Source organism: Syngnathus floridae, chromosome 2 (genome assembly GCF_059516105.1).
Source record: "Syngnathus floridae isolate MCC-2025c chromosome 2, RoL_Sflo_1.0, whole genome shotgun sequence".
Lineage (NCBI taxonomy): Eukaryota > Metazoa > Chordata > Actinopteri > Syngnathiformes > Syngnathidae > Syngnathus > Syngnathus floridae.
Genome location: NC_142414.1, coordinates 21,745,387 through 21,772,500, shown reverse-complemented (window position 1 = coordinate 21,772,500; position 27,114 = coordinate 21,745,387). Strand labels below are relative to the sequence as shown.

At 42.9% G+C, this 27,114-nt stretch overlaps 2 protein-coding genes across 3 annotated transcripts in view; one reads left to right on the top strand and one right to left on the bottom strand.

The window, feature by feature from the left end:
- samd11 (sterile alpha motif domain containing 11) overlaps positions 1 to 11,768 on the top strand; it is a 45,962-nt gene extending 34,194 nt beyond the window's left edge. The window contains exons 8-13 of one of the 2 annotated variants that reach the window (XM_088368858.1): positions 4,694 to 4,809; positions 6,123 to 6,201; positions 6,351 to 7,105; positions 7,960 to 8,093; positions 9,491 to 9,601; positions 9,813 to 11,768. In XM_088368858.1, coding sequence (XP_088224984.1) covers positions 4,694 to 4,809; positions 6,123 to 6,201; positions 6,351 to 7,105; positions 7,960 to 8,093; positions 9,491 to 9,601; positions 9,813 to 10,073 — 1,456 coding nt within the window. In that variant the 3' untranslated portion in view covers positions 10,074 to 11,768. The remainder of the gene's footprint in view (positions 1 to 4,693; positions 4,810 to 6,122; positions 6,202 to 6,350; positions 7,106 to 7,959; positions 8,094 to 9,490; positions 9,602 to 9,812) is intronic. The other variant, XM_088368859.1, reaches the window with a different exon arrangement.
- Positions 11,769 to 13,171: 1,403 nt separating this feature from the next.
- Positions 13,172 to 27,100, bottom strand: noc2l (NOC2-like nucleolar associated transcriptional repressor). The gene is made up of 18 exons (XM_088366697.1): positions 26,877 to 27,100; positions 26,456 to 26,587; positions 26,190 to 26,379; positions 25,883 to 26,114; positions 24,712 to 24,802; positions 24,529 to 24,607; positions 24,289 to 24,399; positions 24,022 to 24,135; positions 23,748 to 23,936; positions 22,931 to 23,070; positions 22,697 to 22,808; positions 20,313 to 20,426; positions 19,552 to 19,653; positions 18,837 to 18,980; positions 17,295 to 17,408; positions 16,982 to 17,120; positions 14,888 to 14,971; positions 13,172 to 13,441 (listed from the first exon to the last, which is right to left on the bottom strand). The coding sequence occupies exons 1-18, from the start codon at positions 26,888 to 26,890 to the stop codon at positions 13,305 to 13,307; spliced, it is 2,238 nt and encodes a 745-aa protein (XP_088222823.1). The 5' UTR covers positions 26,891 to 27,100; the 3' UTR covers positions 13,172 to 13,304.
- Positions 27,101 to 27,114: the final 14 nt, after the last annotated feature.

Genomic DNA, 27,114 nt, shown 5'->3' with positions numbered 1-27,114 from the left:
GAAGGGGGTGGGGATAAGCAGGAAGCGGAGCGGCCTCCTGGTGCGCTTTTGCGGGGGGGTGCATCCGTGTGTGTGCGTGCATGTGTGTCTGCGCATGCTACTTATTCAAACGTTATGTACGCCGCATATGTGGATTGAATTTGGCTTTGTTTGTGTGAATACGATTTGTGTGTGTGTTTTTGGCACATGGTGCAGTGCAAATGTGGTCAGCAAGCTGCGGCTATGCGCCGCTAGTGTATACAGAGCAATGTAATTAGCCACACAGCACCAGGAAGGCTCGGATAGGCCTCACCCCACAACCAAAAGCCTCCCGCCTGTCTCCTCTTTAACCTCTTCACGAACTACAAAATGGACAAAATGGGCTCAAGGGCACATGGCATTAATTGTACCTTTGTCCAAATGAGAGAATGAAAGAAGCAAGGAGAAAATAAAGTGTCTCGGTAAGTGTGCAATGCAAGGCCTTTATTTACTTAGGAGCAGAAGTCCACCTGTGCTCCAATACTGTTGGCCACTTTTCAAAATGACAGCTATGATCATCCAATAATTAAACAAAAGATTGCAAAAAGATGCAATTGGGAATCTTAAATTTGCTGGACATGGAGTGAAGTGTCCAAAAGCGACATCGCACACGTACGTACTGATGTGTTACAACTGAAAAACGGCCACCCTGTTTTGGGTTTTGGGTTTTTACATTCAGTTTACTGGCCTGCTTTTTAATGAACCACAAAATGGTGGTGTGATAGTCATGGAAGAAGTACATTGCCACAACACAAGAAACAAAGGAGAGAGAGAGAGTGCAAGGCTTTTTTGAAAGGCTTTTGGCAATGATCGATTTCCCCAGTTAACTCAATTTTATTTACTTCCTGTGGCAGTTGACCTCTGCTCACTTTTCAGCCAAACTTAGAGGAGAACCACTAAGTGCTGAGACAGACAAAGTCGGACTTTTGGGTCCTTTACTACAAACTAGTTGCCGATGGTCAGATTACGACAAACTTTGCACCCTTTTGGCAGTCTATCGTGCGCGGTCTTGCATCCATGCACCAAGTGCAATCCTTCTCACATCTTAAGCAACGTGATGGTTAAAACTCAAGTATGAGTATTAGCAGTTGTCCAAATCTGTATTCTTCAGATAAAGGCTTGGTTTTGTCTGCAGTTAAGTCAGCTTCCATACATGTGTACATCTGACAATTATTAGGATGAGGCAAACCTACTCTTAGCAATGTCAAATACAAGCCGAGTGGTAGATGGGTGTGAACATTCCCATCATCCTTTTCTCTAAGTAGAGTACACGTGAGTACTCTTGGACCGTACGGTGTTAAACCAGGACAAAGAAAGAACAGGAACCAAATTCTAGAGCAACCCAAAGTGGAATAAGAGCAAAGTGAAGAGAGAATTCAAATAGAGATAATTGGTGGAATGAAAAGCCGTGGCTAAGGAAGCGAGTCGAGGCGGCAAACTCCCTCCCTAACTCTTTCTATGGCTCACCTTTCCTTCGACCCCTCATCATTGATTATCTTGGGCCCATTAGGGCCCATTGTTAAAAACAAATCATTAGGGCCGCTCAATGGGCTTAGAGCCTGGCGCTCCATTTGTCTGGCCTTAAATGGCGCTAAGCTCGCCGAGCATCTGCCAGGCAAATAGGGAGGGATGGAGAAAAATAAAGAGAGGAAGGAAGTCGAAAACATGGGGGCTTAAAATGGGGATGAAGAGAAGGAAGCCAGAGCAAAAAAGCGAAAAAGCGGAGAAGGCGAGAGGACGATGTGACGGAGAGAGAGAGATGAAGCAAGATAGGGAGTGAGGCGATGGAGAGAATGTGAGATAAGGGAAAGAGGGAGGGAGGGCAGGCGGGCGGCGAGTGAGGAGGGAGCCTCATCCATTTTAATGAGCTTCCTGTGTAAATGTGTTCCTGCGGAGAAGGAGCCGAAGGCGGCCGCGCGGCGCTCCTAATCCCCCCACGCTCCCGTCATTAAGGGCAGTCCTGTCACACACACACACACACACACACACACACACACACACGCACGCACGCACACACACGCGCACACACACACACACACACACACACACACACACACACACACACACACACACAATCTCACAAAACACACATACGCACACACCTCGCCTGGGCTGCTTCAGGACAAGAACGCTGTCGCCACTCTGACAGGTCGTCACACACGAGTGAATTTCCCAGAAGCCCTTGGCCTCACTGGCGGCACAGCGAGACACACACACACACACACACACACACACACACACACAAACACACACATGCACGCGCACACACAGGCTAACCATGGAGCTTTGCGTTCTTATGAGTTCACCTTGCATTTGTACAATAGGAATGTATGGAAAGGCCAAAAAGAAAACATACCAAGGCACGCTACTTGTCTGTCCAAATTGTGCTCTAAAGAGGGAACGAAAGAATGAGAGATGGAGGAAGGGAGTGTCGGGCGCGCTGCTTTCCCGCCTTCCCTCCCTCGCCCTCCGTGATTAGGCCTAATTATGGTGGCGCAGACGCCTGGCAGCCCCAGTCATGCAGCTTTAATTGACCGTTATTCATCTGTGGCCTAACGCTAGGCAACGGTGGGCGGCGCAAAGAGACGGAAGAAAGAAAAGGGAACATCTGAGAGGCGGCAGTTGAGGCAGTTTGGCGTGCGGGGGAGCTGACCGCGGGTGGGGGTTGATGGCGGTTTTTGCGTGAGCCGCGGCGTGGCCTCGTGGAGCTGCGCGTCGCGAGGCTAATTGCTTACCCTGAGGGATTAAACCAGGTGATTACACACTGGGTGGTGTAATTACATAAGAAGCGGCTAGTGGGGCCCCCAGCCCGCGGCCCTGGGGTCACGCGCCACAGCCCTCACCCAAGATTAATTGGAGCTGCCACAGGAGTGCAAGGCGCCGCCGGAGAGAGCGGTTATACGATTAGCATTAACATTTCAGCGGCACAGGCGATCGATGAATGCTTTTCACTCCCTCCCCTACACACACACACGCACACGCACACACACATGCACGCACGCACACACGCACGCACACTCAGACCAATAGCTCACAACCATCACAGACCCTCATCCCTGCATGCGAGTGTTCCGTCCAAGCTGTTCCGCTCTCTCGCCACTAAGCCAAGCAAGAGACAAGCAGGCGCTAGCTAATTCGAACATGGTTACAAAACAATATTTGCGGTTGCACGCGTCCCGTCATTGGTTCCCACTTTGTTTTCCTCTGTTCCATTCCCATATGTGTCTGTGTGTGGCGACGGGCTCACACACAGCTGAGTGGCGCGAGGACAGAAAGGCAGCGGAGACCAATGTTACTATATCGAGAGAGTTTGAAAGTAGCACTTCCCAAATTAGTTGACCAGACCTGGCTATGGTTAATTTAATAGTCGACTTCGTCATTATTATTTTTACTATTTTGTTTTTCCTGACGAACATTGCACAGAAGTGGTAATCTAGGTCATCCAAACAGAAGCACTATGGCTAAACAGTGTCGTGGCGTTTGCAACAGAGTCCAAGAGTTAGGGTGGAGTCCACCCATAATACTGGTTGAAGCATGGTTCTGAATCTTATCTTTAATTTGCAAATACCTAAAATAACTCAGGTTATAATCTAATGATGATGTCATATAAGAGCAGCTGTTGCAATATGCTGCCATAGGCATTTGTTCAGATTAGTCAACTTGTGCTATCGGATACTAGTCGACTAGCAAAATAGTCGTTCATGGTAGTCCCAGTTGAAAGCCCCCAATGGAAAAAGGCATATCCTTTGCCACCTTGTAGGCTGCAAGTGATCTTCTCCACTTTGTCTTCCTCAAGTTAAATACACATTTTGACATTGTCAAGAGGTCAAGGTGCAGAAGCCTCATTATTCTTTCAGTTTTTTAAAAAAAAAAAAATCTAACTGTTAGATGTACAAATAACTGGGAAAATGAATGCAGGAGAGCATAACTTGATGAAATGGGCGGTGATGAAGAGGGGAGGGAAGAGCAGGCGAAAAGAAGGGCACAAACAACACCCATTTTTCATAGAGGACATAGAGAACAAAAAGAGGTGGTTTGGTTAAAAAAAAAAAAGAGAGAGACACTGAGTGGGAGAAAGGTGAGAGGCGCCTTCCCCCCCTTGACGAGGACAAAGGACGAGGGGGATAATGGAGAGGCCTTTTCAAAAGTTGAGGTTGCGGGACGCGCCATCTTTTTAGCAGCATCAATGCTGGCCTGGAAAGCGGGAGGGAGTGAATGGGGGCATCAAAAGGGGAGGGGAAGGGGGGTGATGGAACGAATAGAGGCGGGATGAGTGTTAATTAGAAGGTCCTTCAGCCCGTGGCCCCGGTCAAGATGCAGGGGCCGCCCCAGCTGTCAGAGCATGACACACTGGCATTGTGCATTCAGCTCTCATTATGTGTGCGCATTTGTGTGTGTGCGTGTGTGTGTTTGTGTGTGAGCGGGCAATGGAGGGTACAGCAATGGCCAGCGGTGCTTGCTGCAGCCTGACAAGACTGATGAGGCACTTGGGCGACGTCGGGGCCTCTGGAACACGGCTGATAAAAATACACCGTACACATCGATGTGGCAGGACGCACACGCACGAGAAGGGTTGAGGCGCACGACAAAGCGAGAAAAACAATAACATGGTTGTTGGAATGAACGCAAGGCCCTTAAATTCAAACAAATTTTCTTTTCTTATTTGCCTCCACAGGGAACTGTCCCAACCTCCACCCCTCCTATCACCTGCGACAGCCCCTCACATCGCGTTAGGACCTCACTTGCGGGCTCCTTTCCTTGGCTTGCCCTCAGCTCTCTGCCAGGCCCCCGGTGAGTCCTCATTTGACAGTTTAACACCTTTTTTGCAAATGCGTGCATTTGTTTTCAATGTGTGGTTGTTAATACACAGAGTTGTCTCGAATGTCACACACAACATTCCAGTATTCCAATTTCAAAGTCAGTTTGCTCAAACTCAAACTCTCGCTATTAGAAAATATACCTTTAAGTTGTTAGTTATTTCCACGGTGAGTCACTTCCACAATTTATCAGCACAGTTTTTACACCGGATAACCATCCTCATGCACTCGCACATTATTTTCATCTGGTTTAGAACCGGCAGTGGCTGCGTACACTGCAGACACAAACCCATGCTGTTTATTGCCACACTACCTCTGCTAAAGTCTACATTTAAGTAATAATTTAAGATTCTTACCAATCATACATGTTTATCAATTATGAAAATATTTGTATTCATCAGTAACTCTGATGAAATGGCAGGTCTGTTGAGTTAGACGATGAAAGTCAAGCAAGCTACTTTGTATACATTGCCTTTCTTCTTCTTGTCAGCCATAATGGAGGGATCAGCCTGAACAAAAGCAAGTATTGCTTTTCTCCATCACAATGAGCTGAATTTCCTTACATTTTTAACGCTTTGCCATTGCAAATACACTCTATGAATGGATGAAAATAAAAACATTTGTTAATCCGAGACACTTACAAAGTTGAAGTCTTATATAAAATTGCTGGTGTCGGGTGGAATCCTCATTTCTGTCATAAAGTGATTGGGGCTGCGCAACCAAATGCAGCTTGGACCAGGGTTTATTGGAGAACTCAAAAGACAGACCATAAGAAGCTCGACTAAGGACAAGAACAACAACAAAAAGACACGATAAAGACAAGAACGACAACAACAGACGAGACAAGAACAATCCGACAGAGGTGTGACACGCAGACTGGACTTATATACGCGACAGGTAACGAGAGGCAGGTGACTGTGATTAGAACATAGATTGAGAGTAGACACAGGAAGGGAGGAGCGAGCACACAGACACTGACAGAACTAATGACAAGCTACACACAATGGACTGACCGGGGGGGAGTCGTGATAATTTCACGTTTGTTGATTCATAACATTGCATTGTGAAAGAGAGCAAGCCATCTTCAACATCACCTTTGATTGGTCAATAATTTGTAAAAATAAAAAGTAAATGAATAAATAAATGAATGAATGAATGAATAAATACAAAAAAAATAACAATAAAATAAATAGATAAACGCCAACAGTAAAAAATAACAGATTTGAGAAACAATCTGAAATGTACATAATTAATTATATTTTCATGATTTATTTTCCTCTACATCAGGTTACAGTTTCCTGCAACCGGCTCAAGCTGAAATTTTTGTGCGGCAGCAGGAGATACTGAGGAAGCAGAATCTAGCCAGGTGTGTGGATGTTTGTCAATGTCATAGCTAAAAGTTGTTTGTGGATTTGAGAGTCTTGATTTTTTTTCGGATAAGTCATTCCTACGGAAAGTGCATTGTAAAATGTTGACATCTGACTTGATGAGACTCTGTGTGTTTGTCTGCGTCAGACTTGAGATGTCAGCCGAGTTACTGAGACAGAAGGAGTTGGAGAGTCTTCACCAGCGACAGCAACTGCTGAGTTCCGACCCGCTTGCCGTTCTCCCCGCCGGCCTGCCCTCGGACCACCCGGCCCTGCGGAGCCTTCAAGACATCCCCGAGGGTCATCCGCTCCGAGAGGAACTGGCCCGCAGCTCCAATGCCATGCTGTTGCTTCGACACGGGGCGACGGCGCCCCTGCTAAGCGCCAACCAGCAGGAGCAGCCCAAGACGTCGTCCACCCACAAAGACGCCGAAGCGCAGAGCTCCACCACTGGCTCGGACGCTGATAATTCCAGGAAGGCCCTCCGCCGGGGCCCTCAGAGTGAGCTCCGCGCTGGCCATCGTAAAAGAAGAAGAGAGGACAGAGGAAGCGAGGGAGACGAGGACATGAAGGACTCGGACAGCGAAACAGAAACGTGTGACGAGAGGCGGGGAGTCGACGGTGTTAAGTCGAGGAGTAAACACAAGGACAGAGGGAGTAGAGAAAGAGACGGCAAAGGGGCGCGTGACGGCACCAAGGACAGCCATGAAAGCTCAGGCCGGCTCAACGCACCTTGTAGTTCAGCCGGCAGCGACTCGCCCAGTCACCACCTGTTCACCTCAGCGCTGGGAAAATCAGATGTCAAGCTCCAGCTTCCGCCTGGATTTGTGCCACCTCTGCCCACTCTTCAAGGACAGTCATTGCCCTTCGGATTCCCCTACATCAACCCTTACTTTCACATGGGTGAGCTGTTCGCACACACATACACGCTCACACGCACAGACACACAAGACTAAAAGGCAGCATGTGAAACCCATTAGCGTCACTTTGTGTGCGTATCTGGCTACCCAATTGAGGGCCTGCCTTTGACCCTGACACAGCATGCCAATAGCACAGCCACGTGGGAATTTGCATTTTTTTTTTTTGTTTCAGAGCAAAATTTTCAATGAGACCGTTTAGATAGTGGCTGCAGACTTCCAAAAAATAGGCCAAAGGTTTGCAGTATACATTTGAAGTTTTTTGTCAAACTGAACATCAACTAGAAAATAACTTTTCCCCTTAACAAAAAATATTGTTTGCAGTATACATTTGAAGTTTTTTGTCAAACTGAACATCAACTAGAAAATAACTTTTCCCCTTAACAAAAAATATTTGAATTCCAGTCTGAAAGTTTGACTGCTTTATACCTTGTCCTTTAGTATTTGTTTAACTGTGTAACAAATAACAAAATCAGCTAAATTTTGGGGATTAAAAAACATTTGTTTATCTTGTGTCATGTTGTAATCTGTTTGTTTTCCTTTGTATTTAATTATTTTAATGTATCCTAAAATGCTGTTGAGCTCATTTGAAAAGGGCACCTTGCAAAAATACTGTTGGTATTAAATGCTAGGCTGGAATGATCTAATGGCAGTTCTAGTCATTTCACTGAGGTCAAATCATTTGTGATAAGAGCGCCACAGAAAGAAATAGGTCAAGGCAACGCTGAACATGTTATTTCCAAGAATATCTTGTATGAGTCTGTACCAATTGTGAAGAAACAGAACAGTCCTCAGTCTCTCGTGTTTTAATTGATTCCCCCCAATGACTGCTGCCCTCAGGCTCTGTGGGAGGTCTTTTCATGGATGGGGAGGACTCGCTTCCAGCCAACCCCATGGAGGACTTAAGCAAGTGGAGTGTGGAGGACGTATGTGGCTTCATAAGCAGTCTGGCCGGATGTGCTGAATACGCTCAGGTGAGACCGGTCGGACAACAAGATAAGAGGAGAGAGAGAAAAAGGAGGACAAATGGAGGCCAGGGGCAGGCTGACCAATAACCACAGAAGTGTGCAGTCATCACCATAGCGTCGCCTTATGGGCCTTATGCCCAATGAGTCAGGTTTATTGAGAAGTGTGCGCATGTGTATGTGTGTGTACATACTGTATGTGTGCACATTTTTGTGTATGTATGTGTTCACTTGTGGAAGTGTAGACCTCTTATTTATGTTTTGTTCCCCGGTTCATGGCTGCTGAAAATAACCCCATTACAATTTTAACAAACAAATAAAATTGTTTATTTTTATCACCTACTGCCCGATGACTGCTGGGTTAGGCTCCAGCACGCCCGCAACCCCCGTGGGGATAAACAGTATAGAAAATGGATGGATGGATGGATGGATGGATGGATGGATGGATGGATGGATGGATGGATGGATGGATGGATGGATGGATGGATGGATGGATGGATGGATGGATGGATGGATGGATGGATGGATGGATGGATGGATGGATGGATGGATGGATGGATGGATGGATGGATGGATGGATGGATGGATGGATGGATGGATGGATGGATGGATGGATGGATGGATGGATGGATGGATGGATGGATGGATGGAAATAAAGACTTGATTTATATAACATTAATTGTAACTTTTGAAATCTGGACCCAGGTGTATTTGGACATGCAGACCTATACCTTGGCAAAGGGTCAATATGTATATTACTCCAACATTTGTCCTTGACACCACTGATTGTAATACTTTCCTATTCAAATGTGACTTTGGCAGCATCTTAGGGCAGAAGCTAAGTGGTAGCAGCCAACTCAACGCAAACAGTGCAACGACACATGTAGACAGACAATGTAAAAATACTTGGAGATATTTTTTAATCTTTACGTAAAAAATAAAAAGATAATAATGTTACTGCAGCTTACTAAGTCACATTTTATAGGACTTAAAATAGTTTTTTGTTGAATTGGCAGCATTATGAGGTTTTACTTTAGAAAGTGTCCAGGGGCTGGAACAGATTAATGTATTTCCATTCATTTCAATGGGGAAAGATAATTTGACATACAAGTGTTTTAAGTGAAGGAACATTTCCAAATTGTATTTCTTAATTTCGTAAATAGTTAAACAGTCATCAGATTCCAACATGAAATAGTAATACCACATGAAGACTTTGCTATTGAGATAAAATAGCCACACCAGCCTTCAAGAGCGACGGTGATAAAAAAAATAAAAAAAATCAATAAATTTTTTTTTAAAAAAAGTTAGGAATGAACCTGTGGTGTTAGTCGTATGTCGAGCTTGTGTGTGGATGCGTTGTGTGGATGCGTGAGTGTTTGCGGCTGAAGTGGCTGTGTCTCCGCCAGGTTTTCCGGGAGCAGGTCATTGATGGGGAGACATTAGCTCTGCTCACTGAGGAGCATCTGCTTGGCATCATGGCACTAAAGTTGGGCCCTGCCCTCAGGATTCGCTCGCAGGTACACAGACTGCAGCCGTGCGTGTGTTTGTGTGCGCCAGGGAGTAGATCCGAGAAAGTCAGCGTAGTGTAGACTCCCTACCAGTAGCCTGCCCCAAAAAACAAGCCTTCTCTCTCACGCTCTCTTTGTCTCTCTCTCTCTGTTGGAATCAAAGTGTATGCAGCATGTAGCTGCCATCTAGTCTTTGCTGAGTCTTGTTTCCTCCTCTCAGGTGGCACGGCGCATCGGCAGACTTTTCTACATGACCGGATTCCCTCTGGCGTTCCCCTTTCCGCCCTCAGCCAGCTTGCGCCCCTCGGAGCGGGATGGGGAGCCCCCGGGTGTACCCGCCGAAACCCTCTCCTTGCCCCTTACCCTGCTTCAAAGACCCGCCTCCACGAGTGAAAGCTCTTCTCCTTACCGTGGGCCCACGCCGGGCTGCTCTTCACCCAAGCAGGAGAAGGCCAACGGCTCTACAGCGGTGGGAAGATAAGGGCTCCCTCATCACAGGGTTCGCTTGAACTTCCGGGCCTTAAAACAGAAATGGAAGGGACAGGAATAAAGAAGGCGACGTAAAGGACAATGTGGACTGGATCCTGGCCAGTGGCTGAGTCTGAGCGGAATCCAAAGAAAGTGGCTCGGGAGACGCACGAGGCGCAAAAAAGAGACAGCTGGTCACAGACAGCATGCCAAAAAAGAGGCCACAAACGCCACATTCTTGCAAGTCAGACCAGCCAACGGCAGCGGAAAGCCGTCCGTCCTTCTTTCTTTCCTTCCTTCCTTTCCGTGCTGGCTTTTTTTGTCCACCTTTCTTTCTGTACTTGTTCACTGCAAGCCCTGCACAATCCAGGAATAAGACTCATATCCTTCCTTCTCGTCCTTGTCCGGCCTTGGGGAAGCTGTCGTCGTGGTCTCTGAGGCTGGAGCGGCGCCACGCTAAAACAAGCTCCGTCTTATCACAGCAACTATGCATTCCACTGTCCCGATACCAAAGATGACCGGATGAGTGGAATTGAAACCATGTTTCTGCTTTTGTTTGCATGAAGGCTGACGGACAGAGAGAAAGCGAGAGTGGGGAATAAATAATGATAGTGCCTCAACATGAAGCACTCCATGGTATTGAGAAGTATTTGGACCACACTGACAAGAAAAACTAACTGCAAAAAACACATCTTAGTTTTGCAAGAACTAGCTCTGAATTTTACAGAAGTAACCTTTTTGTATTGAGAGAAAAAAACAACAAGATGAGAATAATATTAGTATATTTTGAGAATAGTGTACATCTTTTTTTATAACAGAATAAGTCAACCGTTACAAGAATAGTAAAAAAAAAAATACACTGAATATTAAGAAAGAATAAAGTCAAACATTACGTGATTGAATAGTTGAGTGAAAGAAAGTCTGACAATTACAAGAAAAAAAATGCCAATAAGGAAAATACAGATGAATAGTTGAATGCGCCGGCATTTCAACAAATATAAAACATTTCCTTCTGCAAAATATATGGCCAATCTGTGTGTCTTCAATTGATTGATTGATTTTTCCCTCAGTGTGGTCCTAATAGTCTTGCTAGTAAAAGACGTGTGTTGCTGGAAACAATAGCTCACGTCTTTGGACACTTGTGTTGACTACTGTGGGAGGGTTTGAAATAATAATAATGAGAATAATAATAAGAATGATGAATCGTGCAAAAATGTACAGTCATGCTTGAGATGAAAATATCCTGACGGTTGCATACGTGGTACTTTCAATTTTTTGCTAAATGTAGATGCACGAGAAAAAAAAAAGTTTTCTTTACTAAAGTAATAATAATATTAATGTGACTCGCTGGACTTTTGTGGTACTTTTGTTCATATATTTTTCTCTCCCTTTTTTTGGACATTTTTTAAACTAATATTAAAAGGCGCTCCAATCTTGAATGCTACTTCAGCATATAAACGAGGACAAAGTATTTATAGGACTTAGTAAATGAAGCAAATTATATGTATTATAATTAACCCCTGAGACGGATTCCAAAGATACTTTTATTTTTATTTTGGTTGCAGGGAAAAGAAAGGCACAGAGCTCTTATTGCATTTTTTTTTTTTAAATCTACGCAAGCAATTGATTCAAGTGGTCCCTTTAAAGGTTTTTTCTTCATCCTATTTTTCTATTCACCGCACGGGTGAAATAAATAATACAGAAATGACGCCTTTTGTCTCTTGTGGTGATTGCCTTGTTCACTGTGGACGTCTTTTGGTTTTCGGATGCTTCAACATTGAGTCTCAAGGCAGATGGGTTCAAATGGGTTTAAAGCCTGAATTTGGATTTCAACAAGGGTTGGGGTTACACCAGAGCAGTACAGCATTTAGATTAGACTTGCGTGGGATTGATTCCCACTCAGTGTGCATTGTTTGTTCGTCTCCATATGTACCCAGCAGCTGGCTGGCGACCAATTCAAGTTCTACAATAGTCTGCTTTTCGCCCGATGTCAACTGAGAGAGGCCCCAGCGCCCGCAGCAACCCTGACCAGGATAAGTGATGTTGACAATGGATGGACGGATACTAACACTGGGTTAGGGTGTCAACATGAAAGTTTTAAGATGAGGTCAGGCTTTCAAATTAGGTTTATAGAGACAAGTTAGGGTTTCAAGTCAGGGTTTGGGTTTCAAAATTGGGCTTCAAGTCACGATAGGTTTTAAAACATAGGTTGGGATTTCATGTTAAGGATGCAAACTGGATTTAAGTCTGTATCATGTTTTCAAACTAAGTCGTGGATTTCAATCAAATCCTACACCTCAACTCTCTGCGAAGCAGACATGCTCAACAGTGCATCTCAGTGCCCGCCCAGCAGGAACATTAAGAGGGGAAAAATAGGAGCAATTTGAAATAGGTTGTACTGTAGAAAAACTTTTTCAGGTTTTCATATAATTTAATCAGTCAGAATTCTTTAGTTGTATTTAGAGGGGTAAAAAAATCTTTAACAAAATGTAATGTTAAAAAAAAAGGTCACTATATTTATAAAAAAAAAAAAAGGTGATTTTATTTCTTAGAGCTTCAAAGGTGTTTGCAAATGAAGACAAACTCTTCACAGCATTACTTATTTCATAATCACAACAGCTAAGCATGACATGTTTGTGTTCATATAACACTGAGGACAAACCTTTTTTCCAGGCTTGGTGTTTGGACGAGGAAAGCCATGCGGTGAGCAGACAGGCAGGAAGACAGCGGTCCCAGCAAGAACTTGGCACAGAAACACAGCAGCCTGTGTTGCCGCTCTCCCACCTGGGCCCGGCTTCTTGGCACGGCATCAGACGTCACCCCGCCAGGCCGGCACGCCTCCGCTGCCTCGGGCCTCGACGCCTGCCTCCTGCCCAGCATGACCCCCCCTCTTTCTCCCTCCCTACGCGCTGGCCTGAGGGAGGTGTGCAACACGGACATGCAAGCGTACTACCACTGCAGATTTGCATACTTAAAAAAGGCAAGTGGACCATCAAATGTTTGGGTTCCAAGACCAAGTCTGGATCTCAGTTAAGGGTTTGAAGTAACGCAACGTTGGGGTTTCAAAAACGGGTTACACTTTTAAAAAAAGGCAAACGTGGACACATAGGATTGTTTATGCATGTTTATATGCTCTTTAAAAAGACGTTACAATGTTTGTACTGTATAGAGAAGTCAATCCAACTTCCAAACGCAAAAGACATCTATTGCACGTTAAAACGTAACGGTTTTCGGAATGAGACACTCAGTCATCGTCATCAGACAGTGTCAGGTCCTCCACCAAATCCTCATCTCCTTCGGCCAGCTTCATGAGAGCAGAGGTCGACAGCGGTTGAGCGGCCTTTGACACTTCCTCATCTCCTCCATCCTCCTCTTCGTCATCTAGAATATAGTACAGAATTGGACTTTAACGTTTAGATATGACAACACATAAATAGTCAGCCTAGTTTTGTCTTGCTGAACTATTGACTGGATTGAGGATTCATTTATAAATCTGTGGGGAAAATACAATGATTTTTTACAAGAAATGACATAATAGTTCATACAATAATCCCTAGCTATATCGCAGTTCGTTTATCGCGGCTTTTTTCCACTCCAAAAAATATCAAAAATTTAAAATAAAAGTTCTAAATTGAGGAATTATGGCACGAAAGTTGCCCGAACGTCAACAGAAGGCAGGGAATGCCCACACAATTGCAGTACGTACACTTGTATCTTGTTATAAAAAAGTTCTAAAAACATATTTACAGTATTGTACCTTTTTATACAAAAAATGTTATAATAATAAAAGAGTTCATGAGTATGAACACTTATACCTTGTTATAAAAAGTTAATAAAAGAGTTCTAAAAACATATTTACAGTCACTTAAACAAAACTTGAAACGAACTGTAGGTATGGCGAACTGTTGCACCCATAGAATGACTCATACAGCATATTATTGAAAGGATTGACGCAGAGGAATTTTGAATGGAAACACTCATGCCTCAATATGTGTGATGTATGATTGCGGGGTGCGCACGTGTCAGTTGTGGCTCACACAATGTCTGTCCGACTTTCATGGATGAATACTCAAAAATTAAAAAGACGCTCAAGCTTTGGGATTGCTTTAAACTAGAAAAGGACCATTACTGCAAAGCTAACAGAGCTTGGAGACGGCAACACGGGAACAGACGGCCGACGCCTACTCTCCGAGGCAATAATCATTGCGTTTTGGTGCTTTATAATGGGGAAGTCCAGAATTGCTCACCATAAAACTTATACGACCGTCTTGGTCTAAACATGGTATGTTAATATCGCATTTGTGGAATATGAACAAAGCAGAAAAATACATTTTGCCAAGGCTGAAGATGACAGCCAGCGTTCAGGTAAGGACCATCACGGCTCACCTGCTTACTGGGTTTAATCATGTGACGCTCGTGTATTGTGCTATTGTCTGTTTCCGTCTTGCTCTTCCGTTGTGTTCAAATATAGGTGCATAAAGGAGCATAGCAACATAAAATTCAAAGCTCAGCGTGAGCGCATCAATGGGGTTTTCCATTGTGTGTCAGCACTAAGCTAGCAGGAGCATTCTAAGGCAATTCTCCTCATTTTATGTCTAATTTGACAGTAAACTTCAACTGGGAGCGGCGGTACATAGCTTGAAGCCTCTTTTTGAAAGAAATAAGAACTATTTACCAAACTGCTGTTTGTTGTGAAGTGAGTTGAGTAAATTTCCACCACACAATGCTCAAGCTTACACTTGGATTATGTAAAATTTTAAAGAATAGGGTAAAAGCATCCGAATAAATCAATACATATGTAAACTGTGCACATCATTTTACACCCACCTGAGTCTCCATCGCTCTTATCAGACTGTCCTTTAAGATCTTCGGCGTCATCATCATCATCTGACCCATGGCTGCCCTTTTTATCTAGACAAAATAGAGAAAGACAGAGAACATTACAAGCAGATAAAACCACATTTTCCCTTCTCTGTAGACTTTCTCCAAGTTTGCGTTGCTACATGGCTGACGTTCTTTGGAGACACCTCAATGTGGGCCAAGCATCAGAGGCAGCTGCAAAGCGTGCATGCTGTGTGTGTGTGCGCGTGCTTCCCCCTCCTCCAACAGATGGAACCCAAAGTCGATTACCGCCGTCGCCTGCCGCCGCCTGCACCGCACAAACACCCGTGACAGTTTACTACTGGCAATTTCAGACGTCTTCGGCTCACGGCCTAAATATAGCAAATGGAGATTGCAGGCAGGTTTCATAGCAACACTTATGATGGAGGTTCTGTGTGTGTGCGTGCGGAATAGCCAAAGGGACAACGGGGTTTTCACAGGCTTTGAAGTTGAGGTGTGATGAGAGGCTGAGGGAGTAGACGCACGCACACACTACAGAGCGGCTTCCTCCTGTCTGCTACACGCACACACACGTATGCACAACTTAAATGCAGGCACAAACAGATAATAAAAATAATAAAATAAAAAAGATCATCAGGCACTTCTCTCAACGTCTAAGTTCAATGGCTTAGTCCTACTCACTCTGATTTCCTCACATTTCTACTGTTACTACTTTTAAGGTTTGCCCGAAATGACCTGGTGGACATCTACCCCACATTCTACACACATCATCAGCCACTCCTGCAAGTTCCAAGGCTCCGCGCCTCAACAAAGAGGCTTCTGAAGACTCAAAACTGGACAACGAAGTTTGTATTCGTGTGCCGTCATCTGTGCGTGTGCGCGCCAATGAAAGCAAGAGAGGAAGCCGCCACCTCTGGCTGTTCCACTGGTCTGGTTCGAATTAGGAACTCCCGCAGGGAGCCGAGCCCGTACTTCCTGTCGACGGAGGTCAGTTTGTGTTTGTACTGGGCGGAGGAAAGAGCAACCAAAAGGAGGGTGGGAGGTACGGAGGGGGATGTCTGCACGTGCGTTTGCGGGGACTCTCCCAACAATCAAGTCCAGATGCATTAAAGGGAAAAAAAAAAACCCTGCTGCCTACTCCTCTTTTCCTCTGTGACCCCAGAGAAGAACAACACCCCCCCTTTGCATTTTGTTGATGTGTTCTGATGTATAGTCTGTGGACAACCACACCAAAAGAACAAGGTACAAATGAACAAAGGGAGCTAATGAAACAAAAACAAGTTTTTTGGCCCTACTCTAATCTAAAGTGAACATTTACAGGTTGATTCATTTGCATAACACTGAAGTAAAACAAAGGATCATAACAAAAAAGGACTCCACGGCAAAAACTCGACTTCAGCCGGCATCATCTTTTCAAACTTCTTGCTTTTTCTCTACGAATTAAAATGTAGCAAAACACCGCCCTCCAGAGGCCAACACGGGTAATACATCTCTTACTGCCTCACCATACTGTAGAACCTCGAAGGTTGAACACAATCTGTTCTGGGACAATGACCGACCCATTGATTTATAAGTTTATCATAATTTAGCATTGTCAATAGCAAATATTTTTAGAATGCTCAATTTCATAGATTATTGCATTGATTGGCTAAATTGTTATATTGCATTTAAGTGTATTATAAAAAAACATTTTTTTCATCTGTTGTTTATGGATTAAAAAATGACAATTCAGCAATATCACACAAAAGGGAATGATTTACTCGATAAGCTTTCTGAAATTGATTTTGTTACTGGTTCGTTTTTTAGTTTCCTAAATCAAAGCAGATGTTTGCAAAAGTCTTATTTTGATTAAGCACAAAAGATAATCAGACCTCAGAGAAGATTTAGTGTTGCGAGGCTGAAATCAGATGCTTTGGAAAATTTTAAGTTAAACAATGGCTTTAAATAATTATTCAATTCCTAAAATAGTTGATTATTTTGATAATCAATTAAAGCTCAGCTCAGCGCATGTGGGCTCAGGCGTGAAACTGACATCTTAATTTTCAAGGTGTCGCTGTATTTGTAAATGTACCCCCTTACCTTTGATTTTGAGCCCTGTGTCGTCGTCATCCTCATCCTCAGAGTCGCTTTCAAACAAACCCTTAAACTCCTTCCTGTCCTCTGCTTTCCTCTCTTGAATCTTCTTACGTTTAATCTCCGGCAAATTCAGATCTTCCATCTTCACATAACGAAAAACAGTGTTAGTCTTTATTGATTTACATTTTACTATATGAATAAAAAATGTGTTTCCTTCTTTGTATGATCAACACTGGGCAATGCTACCAGTCAAAGTAAAAGCTTTGATAGATTTATGAGAAAGCTGAAGAAAAAATGTACTATGATGGATAGTCACCCTTTCTTTGCCTGAGATCTCCAAGAGAATTTCCTTTTCTCTTAACTTCTTCCAGTGGATGTAGTATTTGCTTAGAGGAGTTCCCTCTTTCTTAATCTCATTCTCCCATGCCACCTAAGGAGAGAAAGGATCAAGAGATGCTCTACATTAACTACACAAACAAACAAACAAACAAACAAACAAACAAACAAACAGCACTCCTGCTTAGTCATCCAGATGGCTGCTGGTGATCATCTCCAACTATCGCTTATGTCAGACAAAAGTACATGGACACCACTGAAGTCCATTCTGCTAAGAAATTGAGTCTGCTTATTCACTCGGACTCCAAACTTCTCTTGTTTCGACTGTACTTTCATGAAAAACAAAAAGAGCGGCAACTCAAACACGCAGATCCTTTGCGTTTGATCGATGATAAGAAGTAATGCAGTGAACATTAGTAATCCTGTAGGAGCATTACAGTAGTTAAGTATTTTAAACTAAATTAATGGTGTTTTTAGTGGCTGTCTACAAAACAAGTTGTGTATTTAGCCTTGTTGGTAACAAATTAAAAAAAAACGGAATGGAGACATCAGCCTTAAATTCTTAATTGTGTTGGCTCTGAGCCTTGCAAAAGGGGCATGGTAGCAGAGGGAACTGCTGGCCAGAAGGGGGCCGTGGCCTTTTGCGCAGCAGCAGCAGCAGGGTGACGTCCCCTTTCCTCTGCCTGCAGGGACACCTCCACTGCTGCTCTTCTGCCAGGAAGAGACCACCATGGTGACAGTATCCACTGAGACAGCAGTGGCGGCGGCGTTGAAACCGCTGCAGGAGCCAAGCTGTCTACTCATTTAGCACACTGAAGTGTTTGCACATCTTATTGCCTCGTCTACGAGCTTTTCATGACCACTTAGGGCCCGCTGATGATTTGTGACATACAAAAATACTGTTGTACGGGTGGAATTTGAAATACATAGTGTGCTACAAACCTGGCATGCGATTGCTGTTTAACTGAGCGATGATAAAGGAATAATGTGACCCTTAATCCCATTATGTATCATGCATCAGATAGATATCATCCAAAACGAGTAGGCTCATTTCGCTCACACAGATTGCATAAACTTGTATCCTTGAGAGCAGAGGTCCCCAACCACTGGGTCGCGAAGCGGTACCAGTCAGTGGGTCATTTGGTACCGAGTCCCACAGAAAAAAAATATATAAATAAATGCAGCATCTACAAAAAAAAAACCTAATAAAAATCTATGGCAGTCCACAAGGGACAAAGAGCTAAAAACCCCAGGCCATACATGACACTTAATTAATGTGGTTTCTATTTGTTTTTATGCCAGTAGTATCGTTTTATTTCGTCATATTTACCCCCCGGACTTTAAGGGCCGGTCTGTGAAAATATGTCTGACACGTAACCGGTTCGTGTCTCAAAAAAGGTTGGGGACTGCTGCTTGAGAGGACTGACGTGAAGCATCTGCACGCTGAGGCCAAATTGAGTGAGACAAGAGTTACTTCAAATAACAAGAAGAACCCAGTAGCCCTATGGTTTTCTCAACTCACCACAGCGCTCGCATCGGCCACTCCGAAGTTGGCGTTTTGTCGTTTTGCTGTGATGTAGTTGCTGTTCTCTTGCACCTTCTCAAGCAGCTGGCGCACCGACTTGCAGTAATTGGCCACTTTGCATTCTTTCAGGAACGCTTTCAGCTGGAAGAGGAAGCAGGTTCGTGTTGAGCGGTGGTGAGAAAAACAGCACTTGGACACAGTTTGGAGGATCAATTTGGGAACATTTTAAATTATAGGCATTACCAGAGCATGTTTATTAGTTCACATAAAAAAAAAAAAACATGTGTCCACTCGCAATGGAAATACTATCAAGGTGTATCCATTAAGACTGATCTTTTTTTTTTCATGAATCCCATTCCCCACAGACGAGCGGGTTAACGCACAATTAGTGTAGTTACTCTCTGAACAGTTTCTACGTGTGCGTGTTAAACTTAACACCCGCCTCCCACCGTGCGAAATACCCTGACACACAGGAGGTCGAAAAGTGCCTGCCCATTTTGTGTTAGTGTGGTCGACACAAAACAGCGGCACAGAAAAACCTAAGTAAACAATCAAAGACGTCCTCCTGAAGTGAACAAATTAGTAACCATTGATTGGAAAGAAAAAATATACATTTCTGAACATGTTGATCAACATATTTACTTGAAGAGAGTGTAACGTCACTGCAGAGGACATGGACACTTGGTGATGATAGGAACAATTAGTCTGTTACCTGAAGGACAGTGGGCAGAGTGAGCTCTGGGAAGCCTATGGAACTGGCCTGAGTGTGGAAATATTCCAACATCAGATCATAAAGTTGGTCGATCAGTCCGTCCTACAACAGGATAAAAAAAAAAAATCACATACAGAGTCAAGCGTGACATCATGACAAGCTAAATATTTATTTTATTTTATTTTTTTAAACAATCCAATTTACAAAAAATGCAATCTACATTTGTAAACGACAATAGTCTTTGTGTGCCAGGTGACAGCCGGGTGTGAAAAAAGGGCCATTACAAGCCGTGCGGGAATAATCCCAGAGGACCGTGCTGCAATCCTCTTGGCCACAACATTGAGTGTGGTGATTTAGGGACAGTTTTAGAGGTCTGGAAGGGTTTAAGTGCTCAATCCCCTTATGTGCGCAAGCACACACGCACTTGCCACATAGTTTCAGATGTGTGACATGAAAGCATTAGCCAAGGCCTGAATCACTCATCAGCTCAGCTGTTCTTCCTCAGTGCAACAAAGATCAGATGCACAGGTCCAACCGTGGTCATCTTTCAATTTACACCAATGTGACAATCTATCTTATACTGTACAGTGCATATGTGATTATTGTATTTGAAATCCATCAGTTACACTATTTTTTTTTTTTTATAAGACAAGTCAATCCCAATTTTTTAAAAAATCTTTTTACAATATGTTCTATGCAACCCAACTAGCCTAAATACGATACGCTGTTATTGCATGTGACCTTCAAGGACACTTTGATACCTTGTATGCTTTCTCCATCAGGTTGACTTTGTTAAGCTTAAGGATGACTGCAAAGTTGATGGGCTTCTTACTCATCCGAGCTGGTTTCTTATTGAAGTCCACTTGCTGAAAGATCTGTGAAGGAAAGCATTAACATGAATTGTGAACCAGCAGCATCGATGCCATTGTGCGCAAGAATGCCACTGTGGAATTTCAGATCTCTACCAATTTATTAAGCTCTTCAAATGCTACTACGTTAAAAAGTAGACCAAATGTGACTAGTTGCTTTCTCATTTCCAGAAACAAAACTAAGACAAGAAAACTAGCTAGTTCTAGCCTCATCTTCTTGTGTTGTTTGTTCTGTTCTTTGCACTGTGTCATAGAGCGGACATCTGTAAAAGTTTACTGCTGGGAATACCACTGTTTCCAAATTTGAAATACTGCACTGTACAATTCCACAGATTTTAAAATACTCTGCAAAACTAAAAGTGGTAGACTCGCGTTATAATTAAGACGATAAACTGTTACGATTATAAAAATAAGGTAATTATTTTTAACAGATTAAAATTGTATCATACAAAAAAGAAACCACTTTAACAACAGAAGATATGTCATATGTTGAGCATAAATCTGCATTGAATTTTGTATCAGGTTGGATTTTATTATGATCCTAAATTTAATTCCCCTTTGATTTATTAAAATGAGGCAGTACAGTGTAGTTACCAGAACGTCGCAATTCTGATGTACAGGATGCAAATCTGGGCGCCGACTTTCCTATGTGGACTTTAAGTAAGTTTTGTGCACGTACAAGAGCTCCCCTCACATATAAAAAAAAAAACATCCATCTTGGGTTACCTGAAGACAAAATTGTCCTTTAGTGCGAATGCAAGTGTGATTTGTCTCTATGCGTTCTACGATTGACTGGCGATCGGACCAGGCCAGGGTGTACCCAGCCAGAAGTCAACTGGGATAACTTTCAGCACACCCGCGACCCTAACAAGGGTAAGTGGTATGGAATAAAGTTAAAAAACAAATAGTAGACCATGAAATAGTCATTCGTTGTAATGTGTTAACGACCGACAATATATAACATAGTGAAGTGCAGCCTAACATTCAGTTTGTCACTTTATGCAACGGTTATGCGCCACATTTCTTAGGATGTGAAAGAACATTCCAGGCAGCGTGTTGACTATTCGTCCACATGCTTTAGCTTTTGGCTCATGGCGCACAAGTGAAAAACTGCTGTGTACGTGTTTGAAGCTATTTCTGACACCCGCTTATCATTGTGTGGTTCTGTGCGCCTGTGTGGTCGTTAATGCGCTCAGTATGTGCGAAGCAGAGCGGCGTCGCTGGCCGCTGCTGTCTCTATAAACAGAGGATGTGGTGGCGGTCTGACGGGGGAACCAGGGGGAAGTGGGACAGCATGGACCAACCCTGATGCAGGCACGCACGTGCAGACACACACAGGCCAGCACGCACACACTGGTAATGCGAAAGCCCCAACTTGTACACCCCCCTGTGGAGAAGCAAGAATGCACAGACACAGCAGAGATGGATATGGGTGTGTGGGTGTGGGAGGGGGGCTTACGCCACTGTTGCGCTAATTAAATCAGTAGCAGTGCACTTCAGTTTACCTTTAACAAGAGAAACAGCAAAGGAAAAAAAAAAAGTGCATCACAAATGGTTTTAATGTTGGGGATGGAGGTGGGTGAATTAGTTAAATGGGGCATGGCCTGTGCATGAAAGATGAGGGGGGGAGTAGGGCATAGGCAGACAGGATGTGGTTTGCACAGCATGTTCAGACCAGTGTGTGAACTACAACCATGACTTTATCGCTTCTGTCAAACTGCTACAAAGCCAAAGCACAAAACCACACAAAGACCACTCCTATAGGGGGAAGCTAGTCGTTGCTGGGAGCCCAAAAAATCCGTCCTTCTCTCAAACAAGGCACAGGCCCTGTGACGACGTTGTCAGTTGGTGACGTTCTATTTGTAAGGCAACATAGCTTAAGCAAACACACTCCTCTTCAGGATGGAAACTTTACATACAGTCAACAAAACATTCTGGCAAATCAACCTCGACACTGTCTCAATTTACAGTAACGATATGTGACTCAAAAAGTGTGTGCATGTGTGTGTGTGTTGGTGAACACCTGCGAAGCATTGGAGGGCGTTTTAGAGCAGACCAGTTTTGTACAAAACACTAAAATTCACCTTCACCAAAAGGGCCTTACTCTTGTATACATTTATCTGCGACAGTCAAAAATATGACATACTTGGACCTTATTTTGAGGTGTCAAAAATAATACTTAAATTCAATACACTATAAAATATTGTGCAGGCAACTTTGGCCACACACACGTTTGAAGGAGACAAATGAGGCACGACAGTAGAAAGGAGTCTCACCTCAAGGAGGAAAGGGAGAACCGGAACAAATGTATTGGTGCTGCTTGATAGCTGCGTGAGGGCTCGGCAACAATGCATCCTCACAGGATAATATCTTGATGTGGGCACCAACCTGTTGATGGGACGCGACAGTGATCAATGTTGCCACCTGCTGTTGGTAAAACTTACAGCAGGGCAAAAAAATCCAAAGGGGAACATTGGATGAAATAAGTGCGATAAACTAAAGGTACTTACTTGATGGTACCAGTGATGACTTGGCAAAGTGGATAGATGAGAGGTTGGAGGACATCACTGGGGTGCAGGGTGCTGAGGACACGACACCACAGGGAGAGACAGTGTATGTACTGCCAGTTGTAGACTGACTGGTAGGTTTCCTAAGGAACACAGACTTTCAGAGGACTCATCTCTTGACGGTACCACTTGGGAGTTGATGCCATGCCACTATTGTAAGGAGCATCTTTTAAACATGCATCAAAGAGTGAGAATCACACAATGAGGAGGTTCCACAGACTTAAATCGAAGGACCTACGGAATTGTTATAACTCTTTGATGGTAGCATATGGTGGACCACAAATGATAAAAAGTTAAATATTTAAACACGTCAGCCTCCATCTTTATTTATATACATACATACATACATACATACATACATACATACATACATACATACATACATACATACATACATACATACATACATACATATATACATACCACATAATCACTCAAACACAATCCCCTTTAACATTGAATGAGTCTTTAATTTCAAATCAAAACTTCAGATTAATTATCCTTAATCAAATCTTTTCTCTAAATTATATTTTTTGTGGTTACAGAAGGGCTGAATTGCCATTGGTAAAAACATTTAGGACAACACAACCAAGAGCAGGAAAATGATCTAATGTTTTGATGGAGCCAATGTGACCTCAGAGTGGCCTAAAACAAAAGGTACTGCTTAACTAGGAACCCCTTTCTTTTTCGGAAAACATTTCAAATATTCCTTTGGTCTGGTAGGATACTTTCCCATGACCCCTTTCACATGATCACCAACCTTTTTCTTCATGGTCATGGCATTCCTAAGGTGAATGGCGAGTTGTCGGATGTAGATAAAGGCATGCTGGTAAGTTGCCTGCGTGTCCAGGGCGTACATCTCTGTTAGCGTGCGTTGCATAAAGTTGATCATGGGCAGCACATTGGGAGATGTGAATTTGCAGTTTTGCACATATGAAATGTACATTTGCTGGGGAGAGACAAAGTTACATAATTTTTTTTTAAGAAGAATCCTTGTTGAAATAATGACTCATCATATCTGTTTTGTTACTCACCTTCAGAATGTCGATAAGATAACGTTCTTGCTTGTGTCTGCAGATTTTGTTGAGGGTCAAAAAGGCAAGGACCCGACTTGTCTCCTCTCCGGTGCTCCATTGCTTTATCAATTGCTGAATACGACAGATGTGACACAAATGAACAAAAACATTGCAATTATGACATGACAACGACGAGGCAATGATGGTGGTGGTGACACATTGGTCATTTCCTTTTGGAGATGAACAAACTATTGCGATGTGACTTCCATCTCGCATCGAACCTACCTTAACCAGATACCGACACTGTTTGGAAAGACAAAGAAAATAAGGTACGAGTTGATTGATGTGTCGCAGGACAGCGCTGGTGACTGTGGCCTCAGTTAGACAGGATAACAACTGTGGAAGGAGAGCATCAATGAAAACAACACACAAGTGCTTTAGTAAAGTTAGAAACTTTTGAATAAATGCCACAAAAGAAGTTGATTCTCTGTGAACGACATGACACAATTATGGCGGCAAACAAACCTGAATGACGCCGTTGAGATACATCTTGATGTCTAATTGATTCTTCTGCCATTTTCTACTAGTTTGTGGCAGCACCAGCCTAATAACAAAAGCAACAGAAGTGAAAGTTAAGGATTTATTTCTATTGACACTTATGTACACAGACACTGGTAGGATTTGACTGATATGAGACATCTGGCATACTGTTTTGTGTCTGGATCAGCCTTTAAGTTAAGCATCTGCTGAAAGGCGCCATGAATGTCTCGGATGCAGAAGAGGACCAGCGAGTTAAACACTGCAGAGAGAGATGGGGAACGTGTTGTTGTTACTGTTACACCAATAAAAGCATATCAAAGGCAGTGAACGGATGCTAACAGTGAACTCCCACAAATAGACTGTTCAGCATTCACAAACTCACATATTCAGGTTTTTTTTTTTGGACGTTTTCTGATTGTACTATTATTTTATATATAAAGTGGTTTGTTACAGCTACAGTTGTTGTGAAATGGACTATATTCGTATATTTCATTAGGATAATGGCTAGTTTTATTTCCAATAGTAAAGTTAAACTTTGGCGCCATCTGGTGGAACATTGTAGTTGGTGTTGGATTCATATATTTTTTTCCCATTGGTTTGAGCTGTCCTCTTTTGTTGTCAGCACCACATTCACCGTTAAAAGCGAAGCTGTGAATTATTTTGTCCCCAAATTGTAGAATTTGACAGGGCATTCGACTTGTTGGGAACAGACAACAAATGCATGGACAGACACTCAAAGCAACATTAGCTCCTGGCTCGTTGGCAATTAAATTAAAATATTTGCTTGACAGTAACAGTGAAAATGTTTTGTCAATATTAACAATGGATGACGTCAAAGCACAGGTCAAGAATATGGCATGCAATGTAAAAGCTGACACAGAAACTGCATACATGTACATACATGTATTCAGTGCGTTTATATAAACACATAACCCAGGCATTATTTTTGTGTTCAACAGTCTTTCACAATATTAATATGTGCTCATGTTAATAAGTTTTTATGTTCAAAATGTTATTTTCTTGTAAAGTAGATCCTAATATTTTGAACAAGTTATAATGACAGTTTGAATTTTGCAATTTCTGATGTTTAGATTTTTGGGGAGGTCCCGGTTCGGTACCAGAAATGAGGTACTCTATGCAGTATAGTATGGTATGGTACTCAAATTTTGGTATTGTGACTACCATGTCTTGCGTAATCTGCCTAAGAATACTTTCATTGAGAATCGTTTTCCATGAAGTTAGAGGGGATACAAATCACAAGATAGATTAGTTCTAGAAACTAGAATTAGAGTGTTAATAATATTACATGAGCAAGAGCAGAAAGATTCAGTGATCTTACCTGAACTGTCATCCACCGTGTATTTGCACTGAATAGCTCCTTCACCCTTAGTCGTAGCAACAGCAGCCTTGAAGGCTTGGGTGATCGTTCTGATGAGGCGAGGGGTAGGTTCCTTTTTTACAGAAGCTTTCCATTCCCGGATCATTTTTTCAGTTACTTTAATGGTTTTGTCTGTCTTCTTGGATTTATTAGAACCTTGCTGAGCCTCTTGCGCCTCCTCATCACTGGCCTCCTATATGTTAAGGATGATTTATTTGATGGAGAATAGTTTACAAATAAATGTGTAATATAATGATGTTGGTCCCACCTCCAGCGTGGATGGCAATCTGTGGTACTGGTCCTCATCCTTGTCCTCATCCTCTGAGCTATCAGTGTCATCAAAATTGAGGAGGGTTTTGTCATTTTCCTGTAGAAACTGGTAAAACTCTGGATCTTTATTTTTTAATCTGGACAGCTGTTCCTTGTGTTGAGACGCTTTACCCTGCTTCACTTCACCCCTAGAGACGAAAATACGCATTGTTAAACTTGTAAGATTTGAATTTGGGTATTTGAAACAATAAACATGATAATTACTTATTGTTATCTTTGTTTTTGTCCTCTATCTTCTGTCCATTTTGTTTGGGGGTTTCATCTTCAGTCTCCTCTTCATCATCTGAATCCAAGCCCGTCCGCAAGAACTCATCCAAAGTGAGGTCCTCTAGTTTTCTACGACAAATAAAAATAGTTTCAAGTATCGACATCGAAAAGAAACGATTTCAGCAAATTTCATATGCAGTGCAGGTAGCATGCCCTACGGTTTGTTGATAGCAACAGCTAGCAAGGACTCCCTCAAGCTAGCACATTACAGAACACTTCGCACACAAATCACCTTAAACTAATTCATTTTCGCTGTCCAACATTACCAAACCATAAAATCAGGTGCTATTGCGATTGAGCGAAGAGTGTCAAAGATATAGAAGACAAACTAAAAAAAAGATTATGAAAGAGAACACACCGTTTCTCTGCCATGCTGGATTCAACATGTGACGCCAAAGCTCGATTACCCACAATGCACCGGGTGGTGTTGGTTTTGTGTTCCGCGAACACCCGCGGATGCTGGCTCAATGAATTTTGTTTATCTTATGAAATATGCATGTCATTACCGCAAATATATGCAGTAACTGCACGTATTAGTCGTGAATATGTTCATTTAAAAATATATATTATTCGGCGAGCAAGACAACCGAAACATC

Excerpts from the sequence above, each read along its gene's own strand:
- noc2l (XM_088366697.1), bottom strand. Across the intron at positions 24,400-24,528 it reads ATCTCAACGGCGTCATTCAG|TTGTTATCCTGTCTAACTGA; the intron begins GTTTGTTTGCCG and ends CTCCTTCCACAG. Across the intron at positions 19,654-20,312 it reads TGATGGAGAAAGCATACAAG|GACGGACTGATCGACCAACT; the intron begins GTATCAAAGTGT and ends ATCCTGTTGTAG.